The sequence below is a fragment of the Plutella xylostella genome, chromosome 9 (genome assembly GCF_932276165.1).
Source record: "Plutella xylostella chromosome 9, ilPluXylo3.1, whole genome shotgun sequence".
Classification (NCBI taxonomy): domain Eukaryota; kingdom Metazoa; phylum Arthropoda; class Insecta; order Lepidoptera; family Plutellidae; genus Plutella; species Plutella xylostella.
Genome location: NC_063989.1, coordinates 7,944,059 through 7,966,087, shown reverse-complemented (window position 1 = coordinate 7,966,087; position 22,029 = coordinate 7,944,059). Strand labels below are relative to the sequence as shown.

Below are 22,029 nucleotides of genomic sequence, written 5' to 3'. Positions count from 1 at the left end.
CCATTTAGCTGAATGTTACTTAGAAAACGGCCTTGAGTGGCGGTCAAGTTGGTCCCCGCCTGCGATACTTTCCATTAACATTGGGACTCGTTTTCATGTTTTTAGCGTACAGTCAGGTTTTTAGTTTTTTAAAATTGTATTTTTTTATTTGTAACTTTTTAGTTGTTTTTATTTTATGAAATTTTACGTCGGTAGGTAGTTCATGATCATTTTTTATTTCAATAATTTTGGTGTTGTTATTTAAATACCTTCAATATGCATATTTTTGTAATGTGAAAATCAAGTCCTTTCATTTGATACCTTACACGACAAAGTTGAATTATTATTTTTTCGATCATCACGTTATGTCCTCAAGAGGGCGCTATGTACATTTTAATGGAACGTCACATAGCCTATAGCCATCGCGCCATCAATACGCTTCTAACAATACCTCATACATCAAAATCTATCAAGCCGTTTAGGCTACAGGAGGGAACAAAGAAACAGACAAACATACATATATACATACATACAATCAAAAAACATTACCCTCCTCCTTCGGCAGTCGGATAAAAAGGAGTAAGACAGGGGGTCATTCTGAACTTTTGCTCTACGAGTTTTGGAAATTAACAAAAAAAAACCTTTTTCATAGAAACTTTGTTGGACATGTGACTTTTTACCATGGAAAACGAATATTTTTTTTCGCGAATTTGCAAATCTCGTAGAACAAAAGTTGTTCAGAATGACCCCTTGAGTCATCCCCTTTTGGCTTAGTATAGCCCTTTTGCGACACTATGTATTTACTTTGCTTTGTCGTCGGGGTTCAGTTGGCTGGAGGATGCCCGAAACTTATTATCTACACTTTAATACTTTTAGTTACCTTTCTACAAGTAAATACCACATTTGTTTGAGAAAGCTAATCGGGTTCCGAGTATAGAGTAAAGTGGCACCCCTATTAATTTCTACTCTTTCCTGGTGCCTACCAGTGTAAGTAAGAATTATACTTAGTTACCCTAAAATCACCCAAAATGTACTTGAACATAATTGTCAATAAAGTTGGCGAGTAAAAGTTTATCGACCCACTGTGCAAACTTACATGTGTGCGTGTCACTGCCTGTGCTCTGTGAAGAGCATTGAAAACCCAAAATTGGCGCGGCACGTCACCCTGTACGGGCCCTTAATGAGAAAATTTGTTTTTGTACCGCTAACTGCTGGCAGGCTGGTGAGATTGTTGGACAGATTAGGGCAAGTTTAATGTTTAACATTATATTATTTTATAATGTTATTCTGTCCAATAATCGACCACGATTATACTTATAAAATTATAGTTATTATTATACTATATTCACCTATATATCGTGTAAGTGGTCCACTAAACAGAAACTAAATTTTTATTTCTTTACTCCATGTCAACAATCTACAATCGAATCGTATTGAACATAAGTCGTATAAAATAGTAAGTATGCGCATTGCACAAAGGTTTCACTCTCAAAGTCCAATGATACCTCCAAATATTTTATGAAGAAAACTCACTGAAAAACAATGACCAAAAGTGGATCTATTCAAATTCTCGGCTATAAATGTAGCAAGTAATTTATGAAGCAAATCCTAATCGGCATTAAATCAGATAGCGCACACTTGCCCAGGTGCGTCTATTGATCCGGCGTGCGGGAAATTTGCGAGAATTTAGCTTCCGATAGTTCCTAAACGAGGCGGCTTCTATGTTGGAAATTCACGGAACCAATTAATAAGAAATTTGAAGTACCTATATACACTCGCGAGCAATGAAAAGTTTCACCCATAGATAAAGATAAGATAAAGATAAAATACTTTTTATTGCACACAAACAGAAACAGTTTCACAAACATAGAAAGGAAAATAAATAGTACAATCGGCGGCCTTATTACTAAAAGTAATATATACCACACAACCACACTGAAAGGAAATATAAAGAAAGGAGTAACGTGTGACACACAATGCCGATAAATCCAATTTTTCAAAACATTTTACTACTAATACTCGTGAGTCGCGAGTGTATTAAAGTGTATAAAATAGCTGTTGCCACCAAGAGTCCACTAAAGGCTGTCACCGACAATCAATCCTGTCGTCTATAGCTTGTTGGATAACAGGGCCAGTTTAGCCACTTGTTAAATTTACAAAATTGTACAAAACTGTTGTAGCGTAATACATGAAATTTTATTAGTAAAATTTCACACATTAGATGTTTCAATGTATAATCATGACGACTAATATTTCAATGCTGTTAGTAAGTGCTTAACGATAACCTATATATGTAGGTACTTTGTAACGAAGTCGTTACAACAACGGCCACACACCTACCCGCATCTCCGAGCCAACAACAAGAACGCCGCGGGGTGGGGCACCGCACAGACCACTCCGGGTGACCAGAGGGGAAGCGGGACGGCACGGCCGCCGCACCTATAAAGCACCGCAAGACCGCCGCTCCGACACCATTCGTCAACTCCAGCTCCGGCGTCTGATCAGCTCCCATCCCGTGCTTCCTTCCCACTCACCCTTATTGTATTTATGTATCTATAGCCTGCGTCGCGACGATCTAGTCTCGATAGGCGCAGCTTGGTTACCCCCTCGTTGTGACTGAGGCTTCGAGCGCGGCGCGGCTGCAATTATTAGCCCGAGATCCTGTACCCTTTATCCTTTCCTACTATTTGCTATAAATCCGCGTTTGCCCCTTCAGGGCCCTGTTTAAATAGTTAGATACTTAATAGATATCCTTATTTGTGCATTTGTGTGGTGAATATATAGTTACAAGCTGTAAGTACTAGACATATAAGTTATTATTGTAAATAAAGCGGAGCCAGTCCCGCCTAATTGTTGTGTATTGTAATCCGTGTTATTCATTTCCATCCCGTACACCTACCGAGGTTATTTCCCTCCAGGGGCCTCAGGAATAAGGATAGAATAGCTAGGACCGCTTCACGGTCATATTATAATCCCCCAGGGTGACCGGAGACTCCTTCAGAGGCCCGGCACCGACTTGAGCTAGCCTAGGACCGCTTCCCGGTATACACCATTCGAGAGACATTCAGTACCAGCCCTAAGCACTAGGAAACCAGTAGTCATTAGGGTAAGTACATATTTAATATAGCATCCAACCCCTACTCTCGGGGGAGGCCAGAGAGGTCGATTCACCCAGGGGTCGCTCCCCGGTGGTCCAGACCCGCTCCAGCTGAACTGCTACATTACATTGGCGCCCAACTTAAAAACCCACTCATTTTCGTCAAGATCTAATATTATTTAGCCACCCGTAATAACACGTAAATCAATAGAAATAACCAACCGACCGACTTACCGTTCAATTTAACTACCTACCCGCAATCATTCTAAAAATAGACCGGCAACCGACCGACCGACCGACCCCGTTTAACAAAAATTACAACTCCAAAGTAAAGAGCAAATAAATTTTTGTTGGTCATTTTTATAAAAAGAATATTAACCGATCGTAAACTGGCCCCGTTTTATAATAGAGAAATACACTTGTATAAAATCAAATGCCAACTTCTTGGATTTATAACCTTAGTAAAGAGGAATTAATAAGGGAGAGCAAGGAAAGGAAGCTACCGACCGTAAATTTAACCGTAGACAAACTAAGAAAACAGCTAGCCGACCACACCAGAGAAGAAGAGGAGGAGACCTTCGAGATGACATCCGAAGACCAGACCAAAACCACGAGCCAGCTGAACCTGTCGTCCATCGTGAGGGAATGGAATATATCGTTCGACACCGCATGCGACCCGGTTGAGTTCATCGAGCGTTTGGATGAACTGACGTCATCAGGTGACGTTCCGCAGGACCGATTACTCCAGGTACTACCGAAAGTGCTGAGAGGAAAACCGTTATTATGGTATAGAAATAATTCCGACACCTGGGACAAGTGGGAAGACTTCATAAAAGACTTCAAACTATTCTACTATCCGGCGGGATACGAGAAGAACCTGCTCGAGATGATAATCGCACGCAAACAACACCACCGTGAATCTTTCGTCAATTACCTGACCGATATACAAACCCTGATGAGGAGGTATGGGAAAATGACAAAAACAGAAAAAGAAGAAAGAATATACGAGAACATGAACGCGAGTTACAAGTACTACATCAAGAAGCAAGACTTCACCAGCCTCGGGGAATTAATTAGACAGGCCGCCGAGTACGAGCAGATCACAGAAGAATCCTCATCTCAACAGTGGAACAACCAACCAGACCGACACCGCCAGACACCGAAAACCTATCCAGAAAAATCACCAGAACCGCGTAAAATACACGAAAAATACGACAAGACCACGTGCTGTTGGAACTGCGGCAAAGCAGGCCACTCACACAAAGAATGCCGGGGCAGGCAAGTACTGTTCTGTAGCCAATGCGGAGTCCTCGGGAAACTAACGCGCAACTGCTGCAGAAGAGAAACCAAGTTCGGAGACACGAACATAACCGCCGAAGAAAACCGACCAGAATACCGAATCTTCGAAGACGTGAAAATAGGAGGAATCACGTACCGAGCACTAGTTGATACAGGCTCCACCAGATCTTACATCAGTAGAAATATCTATGAAGATAACTCGACAAACGCCGATAAAGAAAAAGTCACAGATATGCGAGTAACCGTCGCAGATGGCAGAGTCATGGACGTGAAGCTCAGAATAGAACCAGAAATCGAGATACGGCAGAGAAAAATAAAACACGAACTCTTCGTGCTACCACCTTATTCACCGCCAAACCTAATCATCATAGGTATAGACCTCATTAGAAAAGCAGGAGCCACAATAGTCTGGGAAAACAACACCAAAAATACACCGAAAGAAGTCCAGGAAACTAACCAACAGAAACCTCAAGTCGTCGCACAAGAACCAACACCACCGAACAATAATAAATTCAACGGCCCAAGAAAGTCGAAATCCCGCAAGCACAAGAAAATACCTAATCAACAACATCCACCAAGATATCCCGACACAGCTTCAATCCAGGAACGAAAAGGATGGTTCGAGAGGAAAATGTTCGAAACCCATAATTCCCCTGAAAATGACCCAACATTTACGATTAAAAACGGCTCACTCCAAAAACTAATTGTAATTCCAAGATACGGGGTCAAGATAGACGCACAATCCCAATGGAAAATATGCGTTCCGACAATGAAAAGAAGGTCGATTATCGAACAACACCATAATGGACAAGCAAAAACGAAATACCTAAGCACGACAAAAATCTTAAAAAGTATTGCCGAAACATATTACTGGCCCGGGATGTACAAAGATGTTCTTCATCATATGAAAAAGTACAAAGAACGACTAAAATCATCATCATCAAACTCGCCGCAACCAAATTCCACCGAACCGAAGCAATAAGTTACCTACCGACGACGTCATCACCCATCGCCAGATGTGCCTAGCCGCGGTACTCATGCGATGCCGAACGAACCGATTATTCCAAACCTACCCTCAGTCATCAATAATGAAGATCGAAGATAAATAGCCGTAAAAAGTTAAAACATTTATATATTTATGACCTAGTCATTCCGTACCGTACCGTATAAATCTTATTAACTGTGTATAATTAGTAATTTAATTAATTATAGATGTACAACCGAAAAACCACAATCTGTATTAAAAATATAGAAATAGGTAAAAATGTAAACGCAAATGCACACATTTAATACCGTCCGTCCGTAGTATAATATAATATAAGTAAATAATAGACACACAGATATGTTAAACGTATAACAACCACCTTTTTACATCCAAGTCACAGGTAAAAATTTTGCTCAGACTTAGAATAAGGATTGTAACATTTTTGAACGCAGCCCAATACGTTACTCTGTGAACGTACATAGGTTAGAATTTTGGTTGTTAATTCATTGTCAAGTGTCAAACCGAGTAAATTTCAGCAGCGCAAGGGCACATGCGCCGGATAAATTTTAACTTTTAATTTATCTGCATTGTAAAGAATTCAGTAAATTGCATCCGTAAATAACCGAAACTATATTATATAAGAAGTTAAATGTATACCGAGTACACAATAAGTTGTACATAACCTCACAATGTAAGTAAAATCAACTATGCATTTTATCCTTGCTCATGCTCATAAAACAAAATATTCACAATCTTTTGTATAGAAAAGAGTACCGAATACACCGTTTCCGTCCGAATTTACCTGCACTAAGCAAAGATGAAATGCTCATGTACTATTTACCTTATAATCCTGTTTGTTTTTGCTAAAGTAAATAAATAATAATGCATACTGCATACCGAAATAATGTAGCTTGTAATAATAGCATAAAGATATAATACCGAATGCACAAATAATCCCGTAAAAATAACCGTTTAACCGCATAATCCCCTTTGACAATATGTATACAGATCTTGTGAATTTTTATCAGGTAAAAATTCTACCGTTGAGGGGGGAGAATGTAACGAAGTCGTTACAACAACGGCCACACACCTACCCGCATCTCCGAGCCAACAACAAGAACGCCGCGGGGTGGGGCACCGCACAGACCACTCCGGGTGACCAGAGGGGAAGCGGGACGGCACGGCCGCCGCACCTATAAAGCACCGCAAGACCGCCGCTCCGACACCATTCGTCAACTCCAGCTCCGGCGTCTGATCAGCTCCCATCCCGTGCTTCCTTCCCACTCACCCTTATTGTATTTATGTATCTATAGCCTGCGTCGCGACGATCTAGTCTCGATAGGCGCAGCTTGGTTACCCCCTCGTTGTGACTGAGGCTTCGAGCGCGGCGCGGCTGCAATTATTAGCCCGAGATCCTGTACCCTTTATCCTTTCCTACTATTTGCTATAAATCCGCGTTTGCCCCTTCAGGGCCCTGTTTAAATAGTTAGATACTTAATAGATATCCTTATTTGTGCATTTGTGTGGTGAATATATAGTTACAAGCTGTAAGTACTAGACATATAAGTTATTATTGTAAATAAAGCGGAGCCAGTCCCGCCTAATTGTTGTGTATTGTAATCCGTGTTATTCATTTCCATCCCGTACACCTACCGAGGTTATTTCCCTCCAGGGGCCTCAGGAATAAGGATAGAATAGCTAGGACCGCTTCACGGTCATATTATAATCCCCCAGGGTGACCGGAGACTCCTTCAGAGGCCCGGCACCGACTTGAGCTAGCCTAGGACCGCTTCCCGGTATACACCATTCGAGAGACATTCAGTACCAGCCCTAAGCACTAGGAAACCAGTAGTCATTAGGGTAAGTACATATTTAATATAGCATCCAACCCCTACTCTCGGGGGAGGCCAGAGAGGTCGATTCACCCAGGGGTCGCTCCCCGGTGGTCCAGACCCGCTCCAGCTGAACTGCTACATTACAACTTTAATATTGCATAAATAAAACCAATGCATACTGTATACCTAAGTATTTACAATAGGTATTATTGTTTATCAAGTCTTTATTCGGCCATAAATTAATTTGTTTACCCATCAAAGCATAACTTTCTCTCTTCGATTCTTGGAGCATTCAATAGATATCATAAATTCAAAGTTTCTCTGTCGATGATATCGATGTTTATAAAAGGAATTAATTGCCTATGAAGTGAATTAGTCTTGAAAGAAAATTTATCCCTCAATTGGTTTAGAGAATAGGCCACTGGCGTGACATAATTCTACTATTTGTGGTTAGTCCAAACTTCACGAAGATTACAGGTAGTATAGAGACAGTTGGTTTTGCTACGGAGCATCTGCGCTACGTATATTCTCACTTCTATTAAATTTATAACCACGAAACTTAGGTAGGTAATTACCATTGCGGTTGAATTCATGTTTTGGATTGGCGTTTCAGTGTTTATTTTCATATTTGCCTGTATATTTTTACACCACCCATTGTACCACACATTTACGCCTACTATACTATATTTATTCAACATATAATCATCAGTTGTTACATACATAAAATATACATCTAAATAAAAGTTCCCACATCATAGATAACTAAATATTTACAAACGGTATACATAGCAAAACAAAGCACCTTGTACAAATGTACACATAGAAAAAAACCGCACCTCTTACTGACTTACGAGAAAGAGAACATACGTCCTACTTAGCACTTCTTTTTTGAAACACTTTAAAGTTGGTAATTTTCCATATTCGGCACACTGCGCTACATGAGACTCAAAATTAAGTTACCCGCGTGCCGGGCGCTTTGTAGTCATATTCACAATAGGGCGCGTGCAGTGGTAAGCAGAGCTGCTACATCACAACATGAAAATATAGAAGGGACCAGCTTTATTTTGGCCATGCGATGCATTTACACCTTTTTATTGCAATTTTATCTCATCGCTTGCTATTTATTATTCATATAAGTACTAGAGTACTGAACTTTAAAAGTATAAAAGCTATTTTATTCTTTCGTTAGGTATACTAATACTAAATTACTTTTCATCTGTAAATAAAAGCAGCAAAGCTGTGACTGACACTGCTATGTGTGTCTTATATTTATGAAATAAATTCGTTCACACCGTGTCTCATATCCACCAATACTGTCTATGGTAATGATAATATATCCGGCACGCAGCATGTGCTTGTGTTCACTCCATTTGCTAAGCTAATCGAGGTGAAATAAAGATACGAATGGCTTGTACCTACTCTTTAGTACTTTTACCTGACTGCGTTAGATGGGGGGTACATTTTTCTTTATTTAAGCGTTTATATTGGAATGTTAAAACAATACAGGGTGTTGCAAAAAGGGGATACTTAGCCGAAAGGCGGTGACTCAGGGGGTCATTCTGAACAACTTTTGTTCAACGAGTTTTGGAAATTTTGTGTGTGACAGCAAACATTGATTAAATACTCGTAAAAAGCATTGTCTAACATAAAAAAGATACAATAGGTAGTTGGGGTTGCAATAAATGAAGCAAAAATTTTCTGCAACAAAACACATAGAGTGGTTGTTTAATAATTAAATGATCACACCGTAGAGAATTTACAAATGAATGCATAATGATTTTACAAAATGTAACCCAACACAGATATAATTATTATTACATTTCCCTGATGACTTGACGCATAACTTCCGCCTGCATAAATGATTTTAACCCTTAATCGGGTACGAGCTAATAGGTTAGGAAATAATGAGTTTTCGATTTCTACTGATTAAAAAGACGACTAATAAGGATTGTACATATGTTTTTTTTATTATAACCGCATTTCAGGAAAAAAAAAACGGGTGGTCATTATATTGCCATTGCCTGGTTACGACTATAGAAAGTGGCTACTATGTTACCATTGTCCATTTAAGGAAAACAAAAAATAAAATAAAACAAATGCATCAAATAATTAAAATAAAAAGAAGACTTTATTTAGACAGTAAGTAATACATATATGGTATCTATAAGGATTCTGGGTTAAGTGCCATGTGAAATTTTTTGAAGCATCCTTTTGTACATAGAGATACACCACAGCACGAACATTTTATATTCGACCTTTTTGTTTCTTTTTTGGTTGAGCAAAACTTGCACCGCTTGTAAGTATCCTGCGCCTCCGGAAAATGGATTCCAACACTTTGTAGTCGAATTTCATCAGGCACTCCAAAATTGCCGCCTCTCTTATTTTTAAAAATAATTTGCCTCTGTTTTTTACATGTAAAATCTCCAATCAGTGCTCTCGCTAGTCGCAATCTGAAATCGCGATGACTTGAAACCCGTTGTGGGTGTTTTGTTAGGTATATTATGTAAGAGTTTATGATTGCAGCATCCAGCATGAAGAAGAATAATCGCATCCAGAATTTCCGAGACTTTCTTCCTGTGGGATAGGACGAACGAAAGTGATCAAAATGATCAACGCCCCCCATATATAATGTGTAGTCTGCTATCGCCTTTGGGCAAAATACTTCCTTTTTCGTGCCGTCCTTTTGTGTTCGCTTTACAGTGGTTACTTCCGATGACTTATGCGCAGACGAAAGAACAGTAACTTCCTTTGTATCTAGCCACTTAACAGCTACTATAGGCTCACTAGTCAAGGCCGCGAACTCATTTTTCGCAAGTTTTTCTCTCTTGTTTGTAGGTTTCTCTTTCATGAACTCTGGTAATCCTTTTCTAGTCTTCCTGACAGTCCCAATCGAAAAAATTCCATTTTCATACAGAACATCAACCAACTTGCAACTCGTAAAAAAATTATCGAAGGTGACTAAAGAGTTTCGCGGCACATTCTGGCATAAATTCGTCACTACCGTAAAACCAAGACCAGCTTCATCCAGAGTTTCCTGTTTTCCTGTATAAATTTCGAAGGCGTATAAATAGCCAGTCTTTGCATCACACCGAGCCCATACCTTATATCCACGTTTTATTGGCTTCATGGGCATGTACTGCTTCATTGTAGACCGCCCTTTGAACTTCACCATGCACTCGTCCACTGAATAAACTGTTGATTCTTCCGCCTGTTCTATAAATATTCTATTCAGTATATCTATTAGTGGCCTTAGCTTGTGCAACCTATCAAAATTCACGGAATCACGGGGAGCTTCAGTACTGTTGTTGTTCAGGTGCAAATTTTCAAGTATTTTCTTGAATCTTTTCAAACTGAATGCCGCTGAAATATCGGGGTTATTATAAAATCGGTCTGTTGACCAGTACAGCTCATAATCCGGCAGTGGATGTAAGCCCATCATAATCATTACGCCGAGAAATGCTCTGATTTCAGCTGGATTAGTTGGATCGAAAATGTGCTTTTCTTGAGTGGCGTAACGATTGGTCTCAGTCACGATAGTATTTATGAGCTGCTCTGGAAACATATTGTCGAAAAATTCAATTGGTTGACTTTTATGTGAATATGCAATTTTTGATCCAAACTTGGTTGTAAATTTAGGAATTTTATGTGTATTTTTTTTCATCTTCCAATCTTCATAGCTCCTGACTGGTTTAGATATGGTCAAATTTAACCTGTTTGTTGTATGTATTTCTATTTCACCTGGCACTGGGGGAGTAGGAGGACTTTCAACCTCCTCAGAATTCATAAAAATACGTTCTAATCCACGTTCCACTATGTCATCAGTTGGTTCAAAAAATGAGTTTTGTGGAGAAGGTACAAATATATTACTGTCGATTTCGTCGTCCGAGTCAATGTCTGACCAATTTTCCAATATCCTTTGCAGCGCTGTATCAGACAAGGGTTTGCTTGACGCCATCTCTTCTCAATCTGTAAAATTACATAAAATAATATCAATAAATTGGGGCAAGAAACAGATAAAATAGTAGTGATATTTCGACCAGGTTTGGCAACAATCGGACAATGGTCGTATATTAGCCACCAACTTTGTAACAATTTTTATATTCGATAGATTATTGGAAATAGTCATTCACAAGTTTTCTATCAATAAACACATTATAAAGATTGTAAATAAAGCATCATAATGTACTTACCGAAATTTTTCAAGTCACAATATCGATATATCCGAAATATTGCAGCGAAACTGTGTTGAAAACTTACAAATATGGCGCCAATTTTTTTGTTTCCGCCAAAACAGCTAAATGTCACTTTTGTTTTCAAAGAATTACCAACCTAACAATAAAATATTTCCATAAGTGTCAAATAAAAAAAAAACTACCGGGTGCGTTCAAGTAGCATATATTTTTTTGGAAAAAAATGTTGCCATGTTGAGGTGGCACTTATTCTACCATTGCTTGATTAAGGGAGAACCATAATTATATCTAAACTAGCTGTTCCCGCGAGCTTCGCTTCTCCTTAAAAAGTTTTCCCGTGGGAATTCCGGGATAAAAAGTAGCCTATGTTCTTTCTCAGTATCTAGATCATATGTATGTATACCTAATTGCATTCAAATCCGATCAGTAGTTTTGGCGTGAAAGAGTAACAGACAGACACAGTTACTTTCGCATTTATAATAGTTAGGATTGTTTAAGATTTCTAGATTATTTTAAACATTTTTGTTTCTTTATGTAAGGCCCTGGAAATTCAAAAGAATAAAATGTAATAATAGAGAAACAAAGAAAATGATTTAGGCGATTTTAAGTTTTTTTTTTATTATTAATTATTCCTAACAAACAATGTAACCTTTTATTGTATTTTCAGTACGTGCCAAAGCAAAATAAAAGTGGGTGATTGCAGCGTTAGTGTATTATATCTTCACTAACATGCATCCTTCACTACGTGCCAAGACCTAAGGTCGAAATTTAAAAACGGGTCGCTCAATGGTCCAAATTAAAAGAAACAGGCTGACTGCAAACTGCAATTTTTTTGAGCGATATTGCCGAAAATTTGGTTATACTTATGTATATGAGTTTATTATGTCGGTGCACTCATTGCGATAAAAAAAAACGCAAAGAAATTATATATTATAAATATAGCGATTAAAAAATCTGCCGTAAAATAAATCGCATGCCCTTACGGATCATGCACATTTACTAACTAAGGGTGACTTTTGCGATGCGGCGGCTGTGGTCAGTCACCTGTATGCGTGAACATTAATAAAAAATATATATATAACCATACGCACAAACTTTCAAATTTATAATATCTGAATAATACCTTCCTACATACTTACAGCTTGAAAACATCTGATAGTCGGGTTGCCCAGTTGCCCACTTACCCGACAACTCTTTCAGCACAAACTTCCTTGTTTTGGGGTCCCCCAACCCGCACTAGGCCAGCGTGGTCTAGGCCTAAAACCCTTCCTTCATTGGAAGGAGACCCGTGCACCAACAGTGGGGATGGGTTGTGATGATGATTATGATACTTACAGTTATATAAAATCTAGAATATGTATTTGCAATGTTGATGGATACTATAACACTTGTACCACTCATTAATAGGCTGTGTTCGGGTTGCTTCTCGTACCACACTCGACGTGTTCTTTTTTCAACCGGGCCGATGCCAAGCGGACTCTATCCGGTTAGAGGACTTTTTGGACGTTATTCACAATTTGATTAGCGCATTGTTGGATCAGATTTGTAGGCAGTTATTTAGAGTAGGCGGTGTTGAATGGTGTGCTATTTGGAAATTACTGTAGGAGTTGTTCCAAAATTGGAATTTGTATTGAAGAGAGAAATGGGAGAGAAGCTTGATGATTAAATTTTTAGTTGTTTTATATTAAATTGGGGTAGGTATGTATACGGAATACAGCACACAGCAAGGCTAATATAAGATAATTTATAAATGTAGGCACTTTTCACCCATTTCTATTTTCCTATGTTCATTATCTACGTAATTATTTATTCTATTTCATTGTGCATTACGAGTATATATATTATAAATATTTTATGGACCTATTATTACAGAGATCCGTTCATAGTAAATATTTTAAGAACATTGAAACTCAGTTAAAATTCAATACACACGGCCATATCTTTCAGGGTTAGGCAATAAATCACACATAAAGTACTGTCAGCGTCCGCAATAACCACCGCCCCAAAGACACCGATGACAGGTGTGACGTCATACATACATTATGACGTCATATTTCACCAAGCGCCATTTTAATTCGTTCATAAGAGCCATGCATACATCACGCGCGTCGCACTGCAGAAGCTTTGAATCAAATTCTTGGCTCCACTCAGTGATTCTTTAGCAAAAAATCCAAGAATAATAGCTGGCCTGACCGAGTAAAAGCTTAAGGAAATTGGGTTGTTATACGGAATAATATGCTTTGATAGGGCATAGGAATATATACATTTTTGGCACGTTGAATAAGCAGTATTTATAAAATTATTATAATATCATACATTTTAACGTAACTTTGTTGTAAGCATTGTGTCCCACTGTTAAGAATTGACGCCTTCGCAATTCATGTTTTAAATAAGTTTAAAACATTACCATACCATACATTATACGTACACAATATCACTGCTCGGTGATTTTACAAACATCATTAGGAGCTTTATGTGCATAATTTACAAAACCACAACGCATTGTGGCAATATTATTTATACATTACGTAACCCACCTAGAGTTATATTACCCACGGTGCTTGAATCTGTTTTAATATAACAATATTGTAACTGAAAATTTCCTTGTCAGTAGTCGATCAGTATTTATTTAATTTCTGACTGCAGTGAAGCTCTCCAGTCCCATCATCATTTTTTGTTACCGTTTCTGTGAACAATCGAACCACTTCACCAATAGAGAGAGACACAGTGGACCAAATCTGAAAATGTAAATTGATTTACAGAAACATGTAGGTACCTATCATTATGGACGTATAAAATAACTTGATTACACTTAATGAACCTATAACATTAAACTCTTTTAAAAACGTTTTTTGTACCGTATCAAAAAAACACTTGCATTTTCAACTTTGACAATTCTTTTCCCTTCACCATATTGTGTAAGTGTAAGGTAAACGACCCGGTAATCGTTGAAGAGACGGCGGTAATGGGGCATCAGACACGGTCGACCCGTGACAAACGAGAGGTTATTATGTCACCTGTTGTCTCCTTTACCTTATTGCCTTTGTCTCTAGAAAAATAACGGCTTTACCTGAAATCCTGAAACCTCTGTAGTTGGAGCATTTCTAACCGAGTGAAAAACTAAAATAACGTTTACTTCGGCTTGAATAAATAATACTTACCTACTTGTAACTAGTAAATAATACGTTTTTTTTTTCAAATTGATGCACTTTGAAACTCATAAAGATAATATATAGGCTCAAAACCAAAAATAAGTACCTACGTACATTTTAATTTATAAAAATTGCGGTCTGGCACATAACTATTTTAGGCACAACAAAAATAATAGGTACACCCATGTTGTCTTAAATGAAGACAAAAATGATAACCAGAAAAACAATATCACTCGAGAAAAAACCGTAGTCTCCGTATAACAATCCTCCCATAGAATAATTCATAAAACCAGCGATGCCGTTTACAAATCGGATTAGTTAAACGAATGTTTATCTTAGAACGAAGCTCGAAGAATCCTTTCCAATCAAACAGTTTTATACAAAGAGACCTCTGGGACTGACTTGGAAGAACATTGTGAGGAAAGTGAATTTATTTTTTAGATCCTCGAGTCATTTTAATTCTGCAGACGTACCCCTGATTACGTGTGCCCGCCCGCTGCGCATACGAAATACTAAGAACTTCAACACTAATCCTCGGTTTTGTAACTGAAACTTTTAGCTAATACAAGTTCTCTCACAAGAATGTCTAATTGGTGCTATAGAGGTAGATGCTAAAAACTATTTGCATTGAACAACACCATATAAGTGCTGTCAGGTATACATTATATAAGTATTTCTTAGGTATTCCCTTTGAATTAACAATAGAGGCAACGCATTGAATGTGAAAATGACAAATTAACACTTCTGAAATCGTTTATTTCGTAACTGCAGTCATAAAATTATAAATTTTTCAATCGAGTACGGAATAAAGTTTTAAATTACACGCAATAATTCACAATTTCACCGGATTGCTACAGAGAATCGTGTAATATTTGAGAGCTCAGTAGTTTTTGGTCGCAAGTCGCTGTCCCGGGGGTGGATGATTGAAGAGACTCCCGGGGGGCTATTCGATTACCAAATCATTGTTCAAAATGGAAATAATACGGCCCGATTCCGTGTTTTAGCCATTAGAACTCATTATTTTCAAGAGTGATTGAAGAGTTTTGTGATTGATTTTGAAGGCCACAAAGTGTATTTTACAAAGAAAGTTTTAATATATTATTTTGAAATGTTAGTATTAAATAGACGGAAAATAATAAAAGCGATGTGGTAATTCAATTGAACGATTTAACGATAACAGTAACAAATCCCGAATAATGATGAAAGGAAAATAATGAAAAGAAAAAATGGAGTCCTTAATATTCGCCGAATAGTGCCTAAATTTATGCAAACCGATCAAACGTATACCCCATGAATCACATTTGGCTTAGGCCCCTGTGGTCCATTATACCAGTTATTTGAATAAATAACTGAGCTGACAACAATCAGAAAAAAAAATATAGTAATAATCTCTATTTATTAATAAACCTATTGATTAACCTATATTCTGTCTATTCGCAATCACTTTAATATGATTTTGACACAATAATGTAACTTTATGTCAGTTTAAATTTAGTATTTAAAAGTAATTAATATTAACAATAACAGCCAGTCATTGATAGAACGGAAACTGTCAGTTACTCTGCTGTTGAATCCTTCTATAAATAATTATAAGCCGGCAGTAAATTTTTAGATGTGCAAATGTGCATCAAAACTAGCAGCCCATTGAGCCACGAAGCTCATAAGTACACTCGGCACAATGCTAAGCCTGCACGGCGCACGCAGCGGCCACCCATCATGCCCGACGTCCATTCAACTCGACACAAGCGGTCACGTGACCAGACAGACTAATCTCACTACGGTCACTGCAGTAATTGATACTGTATTAGAGCACTGACTGTACACTGTGTGCAGTAATTCTCTAGGATTATTATGTTTATGGATTATAGTAAACTTGAAGTAATACTTATGCAACTAGTGCTTATGAAAGTCTTATGATGCTATTCAGATTTATCATGTTCCGAAGCCATAAAAAACTGAACTCGTCAAATGTATGACGTCAAATTGATCCATTCGTTTCGGAACACAAAACTGATACACAAATAAAACAGACTATACCGGAGTGTTCTGTCGTCGGTGAAAAAGTGCATTTGAGCACTTCAGTGGAATTTCACAGTTCGTAGAGTTTTGTTTTATTAGTTCAAATATTGATGAACCATAAAGTTTAGCTTGAAAATCTAATTGGTTTTGTTTTGGCTGTAGCCATGCGGGTTGGCAATCTCTATTCAATAAATTTTAATAATGGTTTGTTTGCGTATAGCAGCCACTGTACCGGGACAAATATGATGTAGTATGTACCAGGTACCTACTATCAACACTCGCTATTATGCTTCATAGAAAACTCAATTTGGGTAATAACAACTACGGAACATGGTTTGATTAGGCCAATGATTAATTAGGAATATTGAACGATATTAAATGGGGAGGATAAGAAGACGCGTATACTGTTAATATCACAAGAACTCTGGTTGCTATTACAAAAACGCTTTTAGGTAAATACTTAATTAATAACCTTTATTGTAAAACAAATTTAATGTTTTATGTGTAGATCACCTAAGTATGCTTCTGTGGTTCATTTTTATACACAATGTATTCTTACAGTCATGTTCACGTTAAATTTTGTTTCAACCACTTGGCCATCAACGAAAGTCCATACACGGAGCTAGAGACCATGAAATGGGTGCAAAACTTGCGAACACAATTTTCAAGCCACAAAATGCGTATTCTGAGCAATTGGCAGATCTTAATGTCTCTTTTACTGCAGACAACGGAGCGGTTCTAACCTAATGTTCCAAGTTACGCTTATAAAGCTTTTTTCCAGCCTTTGAAGTAAGAAAAAGGTGGCTTTTTATTTTACTTTGTATTGTGCTTTTTGACGATCCTGTCAGATTTGTTTAGATTATTTTATTGATGATGGAAGTAGTTGTTTACTAAATGTAAAGGACTTAAGTACTTATAGAGGTAAGTATAATTGATTTATTTTCTAAAACACATAAAAAATATAAATACCTTAAATCAACTCTTTTCGGCTTACCCTTATTCCCTTTCTTTAAATTAACTCATTGATGATTTAATATTGTTTCTTCCTAAGTGTCCCAGTAGTTTATTACAAACAATAATAAATTGGAAACCATTCTTCTTTAAAAACAGATTCAGTTAGTGAACTTGTTTTAGGGTTATACCGCACTAGTACGTGCACTGTACATAAAAAATTATAATAATTCTTCATAGTAACCATACAGCCTTAATTATTGATACTTTATGTATTTTTTTGGCTTATCGATGACAAAAATAAACGTTGAAAAATAACGATGATTTCAAAGTGCATTAAACGTCCGAACTCAAAAGAGAAATCAGTTAACAATCAGAAATAAATCACAAGTAAATGAAAGCGTTTTGAAAAAATATGAAAATACAGATGTAACAACCAAATCGACCCACATGTTTTTTAAATCTTAAGTAAGCTTTATAATTAGTAAGGTAGGTATATTAACGTGAACAAACCCATGCGACCAAATACGAGAGAGTATGACAGTTCTCTGAAGGAAATATACAAGTATCCAACATTAAGAACAACTTTTGTGAAACAACTTCGGCGAATTTCCTTAACACTTTGTGTAAAGAAGAGAGATGACAAACTATTTAGTTTAAAGATTTAAGCGGAAAGAGGAAAACAGTCTCGTGCGACTGAGAATTGAAATTCATTTCTTTTCGGTTTTATTTTTGTTTTGTTACCCTTGTTTGAATCGAATACTTCAGTAAAGTTATGTTTAAATTGATTAAGAATTGCTTTACACTTATCGAAATATCGGTTTTTAGTTTAAAATTTTGTAACGATCAAATCGTAAACTTCTTTGTTCGAAATTTGAAGTCATAGGCTGCCTTTTTTATAGTTATCCAAATGTAAGTTTTGGCGACACCTAAATTAAATTTTGTGCCTGCAAAATTGGTCTTAGTGTCTAATGCCTACTACAATAATTTTACTTAATCTAGCTCTCTTCAGATGTGTTTGTGTGATTTAACATTCAACAGTTGTGCGGAATCTTTATATTACTTATTGATTATGATGACAGAATTCATATACTAAGGCCCTGTTCCACAATATCTGGTTAGTGGCTACTTGTGAGATAAAATACAAGCTGTCACTCTCTGTCATTATATTTTTGACAGTGACAGCATGTATTTTATCTCACAAGTAGCCACGAACCAGACATTGTGGAACAGGGCCTTAGCATAATTTTATTTATTTAAATTTACTTGGGTACTTAACTAGTTAGGGATCCTCATAAATATATCAAGAAGAAAATTACATGATTTAGCTATAACAATATAGGTACAGTGTGTTGTTTTTCGGACCCGACATACTTTAAGGGTGGATTCTACGAGTGATTTCATCGAGAAAAAAATCCCATATGTGGGGTCAAATCCCAATATTCTATTAATGACTGCCATTTTAAAGTTGTTTTGAACTTTTTTATGTAACTTATAAGCAGTTGTGGATATTTTTATTGGATAGAGATGACTTTTTTGCGGATAAAAGCATTTTATTTCATGCCAGTAAGTCGTTTAAATCTCGAGATATGATTTCCTAAAAGATGAAGAAAATCTAATTTAAGATACTTAGACCCCCACATATAGGGTTTTTTTTCTCCATGAAATTACTCGTAGAATCTACCCTTAAAGTTTGTCGGGTCCGAAAAACAACACACTGTATACAGTACACATCATTTACAAACCCAGACACAATATCCTTTGCTCCGATAAAAACGAGCCGTACCACGCGTAATGTTGTTGTTTACCAGAAACCGCTCACTCGCGTAATTCTCGCGGCACGCCGGCTCGGTATCACATCGGCTGATCGTGACTGCTGATAGATGCCGGTACTGATGGCCTCATGACTAGGTTGTGACAGCTGTGGTGAGCCTGGTGGGCTGGAGGCAAGTTTTTGTTCTGTGCACCGATCACAGGATTCGATACTATTTTCAAAACTACACAAACATATGGAAAAATAACAGTATCGCCAACTGTCACTGTCAAAATTTAAGACAAATGTGTCAGTACCGAAAATGATATTAGTTTTTTTGATACAGTAGTACAAGGTTAAAAAGATAATGATAAGAGAACCTAGTCTTTACTTACTTATACAAAAAAAACCCAAGCAACAATCACGGCTTTTCTTTGTAAGAATTTTTTGTATACTTGCTTAGTATTTTAGGCATTCAGACAAACCCTCTTCTGTTATCATTTTGCCAACATTACCACGAAGCGACTTAGTCACGACGAGTACGTCACGCGCATATTGGAGATCGTAAATACGCGGCCGAGATAACACGCAACGCGGAGGGTATTTTGGAAATATGCGTGCGCCCCATAGACGTGCTAACGGAGTAATTGCCTAATTTCGGCGATGTATGCCCGAGGTTTTGAATATAATACCAGTAAATCAGATTTTCGTTAAGATTGGACAGGAGCGGTTTTACTTGAAAAACTAAATGAGTTATGTATTTTCTGAAATATTATATAGATACAGATATATTTTTATAGATACAGGCATGATACACATTAAACATTACGATCTCATCTGTAGGTACCTACTTATTTTATTCCTGAATAGTTTCCTGAGGTACATAAAAATTCAAACTTTCAAAACATGTGAAAGTGCCACCAACACTTCTCCCTCATAGTAAACACAATTATGACTTTTGTCGATATCTTTATACACATCTCCAAAATAACATGACTATTATGCGCTTTTCAGTCATGTAAAATATGTATTATTATTTAAACACAAAACGAAGCTCACCGGCAACAGCTAGTTTAATAATAAAATTAAACAACAAACAAAATATTTTACAACTAAGTATAGCGTACTTAAAACGGCAGTTACCTTCGCTAATGACTCGGTTAAAAACAGCCAACATCCGTTAAAATAACTAAGCCAAAGAAGTCCCCTAGTACAATATCTGAAGTGTAGTGTAATGGTGCAAAACTAAACAGTGGCAGAGCAACAAACGAGGCAACTTATAGCGAGCAAACTCAGCAATGTGCAAGTTCAAGACTTAAGCATCGGTCACGTTGGTCTAAGCGGCAAGAAATAGCGCATTATGTGTAAAGCTTTTAAATTAATATTTAGGTAGGTATACTTACCTCACAAACATTCATAATCCATAGCCTATAGCCATCTATTAGGTATTTAGGCCTTTCAAAAGGCAGTCCTCCAAATGATGCTGCAGTCTCTTTCATCCAATCAGGGCTGGCCGTGTGGCTATAATGTCTGAGGTATTCAGGCTCAGGTATATCGGGCTGCCTTGGTCTGTTTGTGGTCTTTACTCGAAAAACTTGACATTTCTGTCGGTTATTAAGTTTATGTTATACCTATATAAATATAATGGCATAAATACCACATACCTTCCTTTCTAAGTTTGGACATTTCTACCAATATGAAATAAAACCAGGATGTCACTCCCTTTCAGCTTAATATACCACTTTAGAAACACACTGTATATGCTTTAATTTATATAATATGTTATTTGACACAGTAATTTCTATTTAAAGTTAACTGGACCGAAATGCTGTCCAAAATGAACCGCAACAGCTCATGTGTGTCCAATAAATAGCGGTCTACACGTTCTATTGGACGGAAACATGTTGTGAATGGTGACGGCGAAAATTTAGCAATTATTGTAAGCAAAAAGAGCATTTGCCAAGCGAAATATCAAAATTTACGAATACATTTGAAGCCGCTTGTGGAAGACTGACCAAAATGCTGCGGAGTATCAAATTCATTCAAACTTTTTAAAACATACAATGTTTGGTTCAATGCCGATACGATAATAACTAAAAACTTTTGTAATAGGTACATTATTAATTATTAGATACTTGAATAATTGTCCACCAACCCGCACTTGGCCAGCGTGGTGGACTAGGCCTAAACCCTTCCTTCATTGGAAGGAGACCCGTGCCCCAGCAGTGGGGACGTAATGGGTCGTGATGATGAATAATTTTAAGCCAATCCGCATTGAGTGTTACTATGAATCTCAGTCGCTCAGTTTCACACACACACATTCGCAATGTTAAATCTGCAACTGTTTAGCCGTTTAGGAGTTGCTGGCTTAACGTCGGGCCGCCGCTACGCCGCTCCGAACCTACGCTTTCAACCTACTTGCGTTACGCCGCTCCTCGCTTATGAAGTACTTTCGTTATGCCGCGCGTAACATTTTCAAGTTAAGGGGATGCCCTCCTATAAACATTTAATTTTTTTACTAATATTAGATACATAGATAGATGGAATATTCTTCGTTTGTACACACACATATGAAACATAACTTAACATATGTACAAAACTGGCAGTCTTATCGCTTAAAGCGATTTTTCAAGAAAACCATAGGGATGAAAGATATTTATGATCAAAGAAGTGTACTAAATAATCAATAAATAAATGATGCAGGTATACATGACATAATAATATATACTGATATGATTTAGTATAGCTACAATTTTGAAATGTACTTCA

General features: G+C 37.3%; 1 protein-coding gene and 1 long non-coding RNA gene across 2 annotated transcripts; one reads left to right on the top strand and one right to left on the bottom strand.

Moving 5' to 3' along the window:
- The first annotated feature begins 5,101 nt into the window (after positions 1–5,101).
- On the top strand, positions 5,102–6,980 carry LOC105395073. Its single transcript, XR_007266650.1, has 2 exons — positions 5,102–6,051; positions 6,389–6,980. It is a non-coding gene; the product is annotated as an uncharacterized LOC105395073 (long non-coding RNA).
- Positions 6,981–9,706: 2,726 nt separating this feature from the next.
- On the bottom strand, positions 9,707–11,150 carry LOC125488971 (piggyBac transposable element-derived protein 4-like). The gene is made up of 2 exons (XM_048623099.1): positions 9,858–11,150; positions 9,707–9,769 (listed from the first exon to the last, which is right to left on the bottom strand). Exons 1-2 carry the CDS (start codon positions 11,148–11,150, stop codon positions 9,707–9,709), a joined length of 1,356 nt encoding a protein of 451 aa, XP_048479056.1.
- Between the last annotated feature and the right edge of the window lie 10,879 nt (positions 11,151–22,029).

Excerpts from the sequence above, each read along its gene's own strand:
- LOC125488971 (XM_048623099.1), bottom strand. The coding sequence starts at position 11,150 with ATGGCGTCAAGCAAACCCTTGTCTGATACAGCGCTGCAAAGGATATTG. Across the intron at positions 9,770-9,857 it reads AGGACGGCACGAAAAAGGAA|GAAGAAAGTCTCGGAAATTC; the intron begins GTATTTTGCCCA and ends CCTATCCCACAG.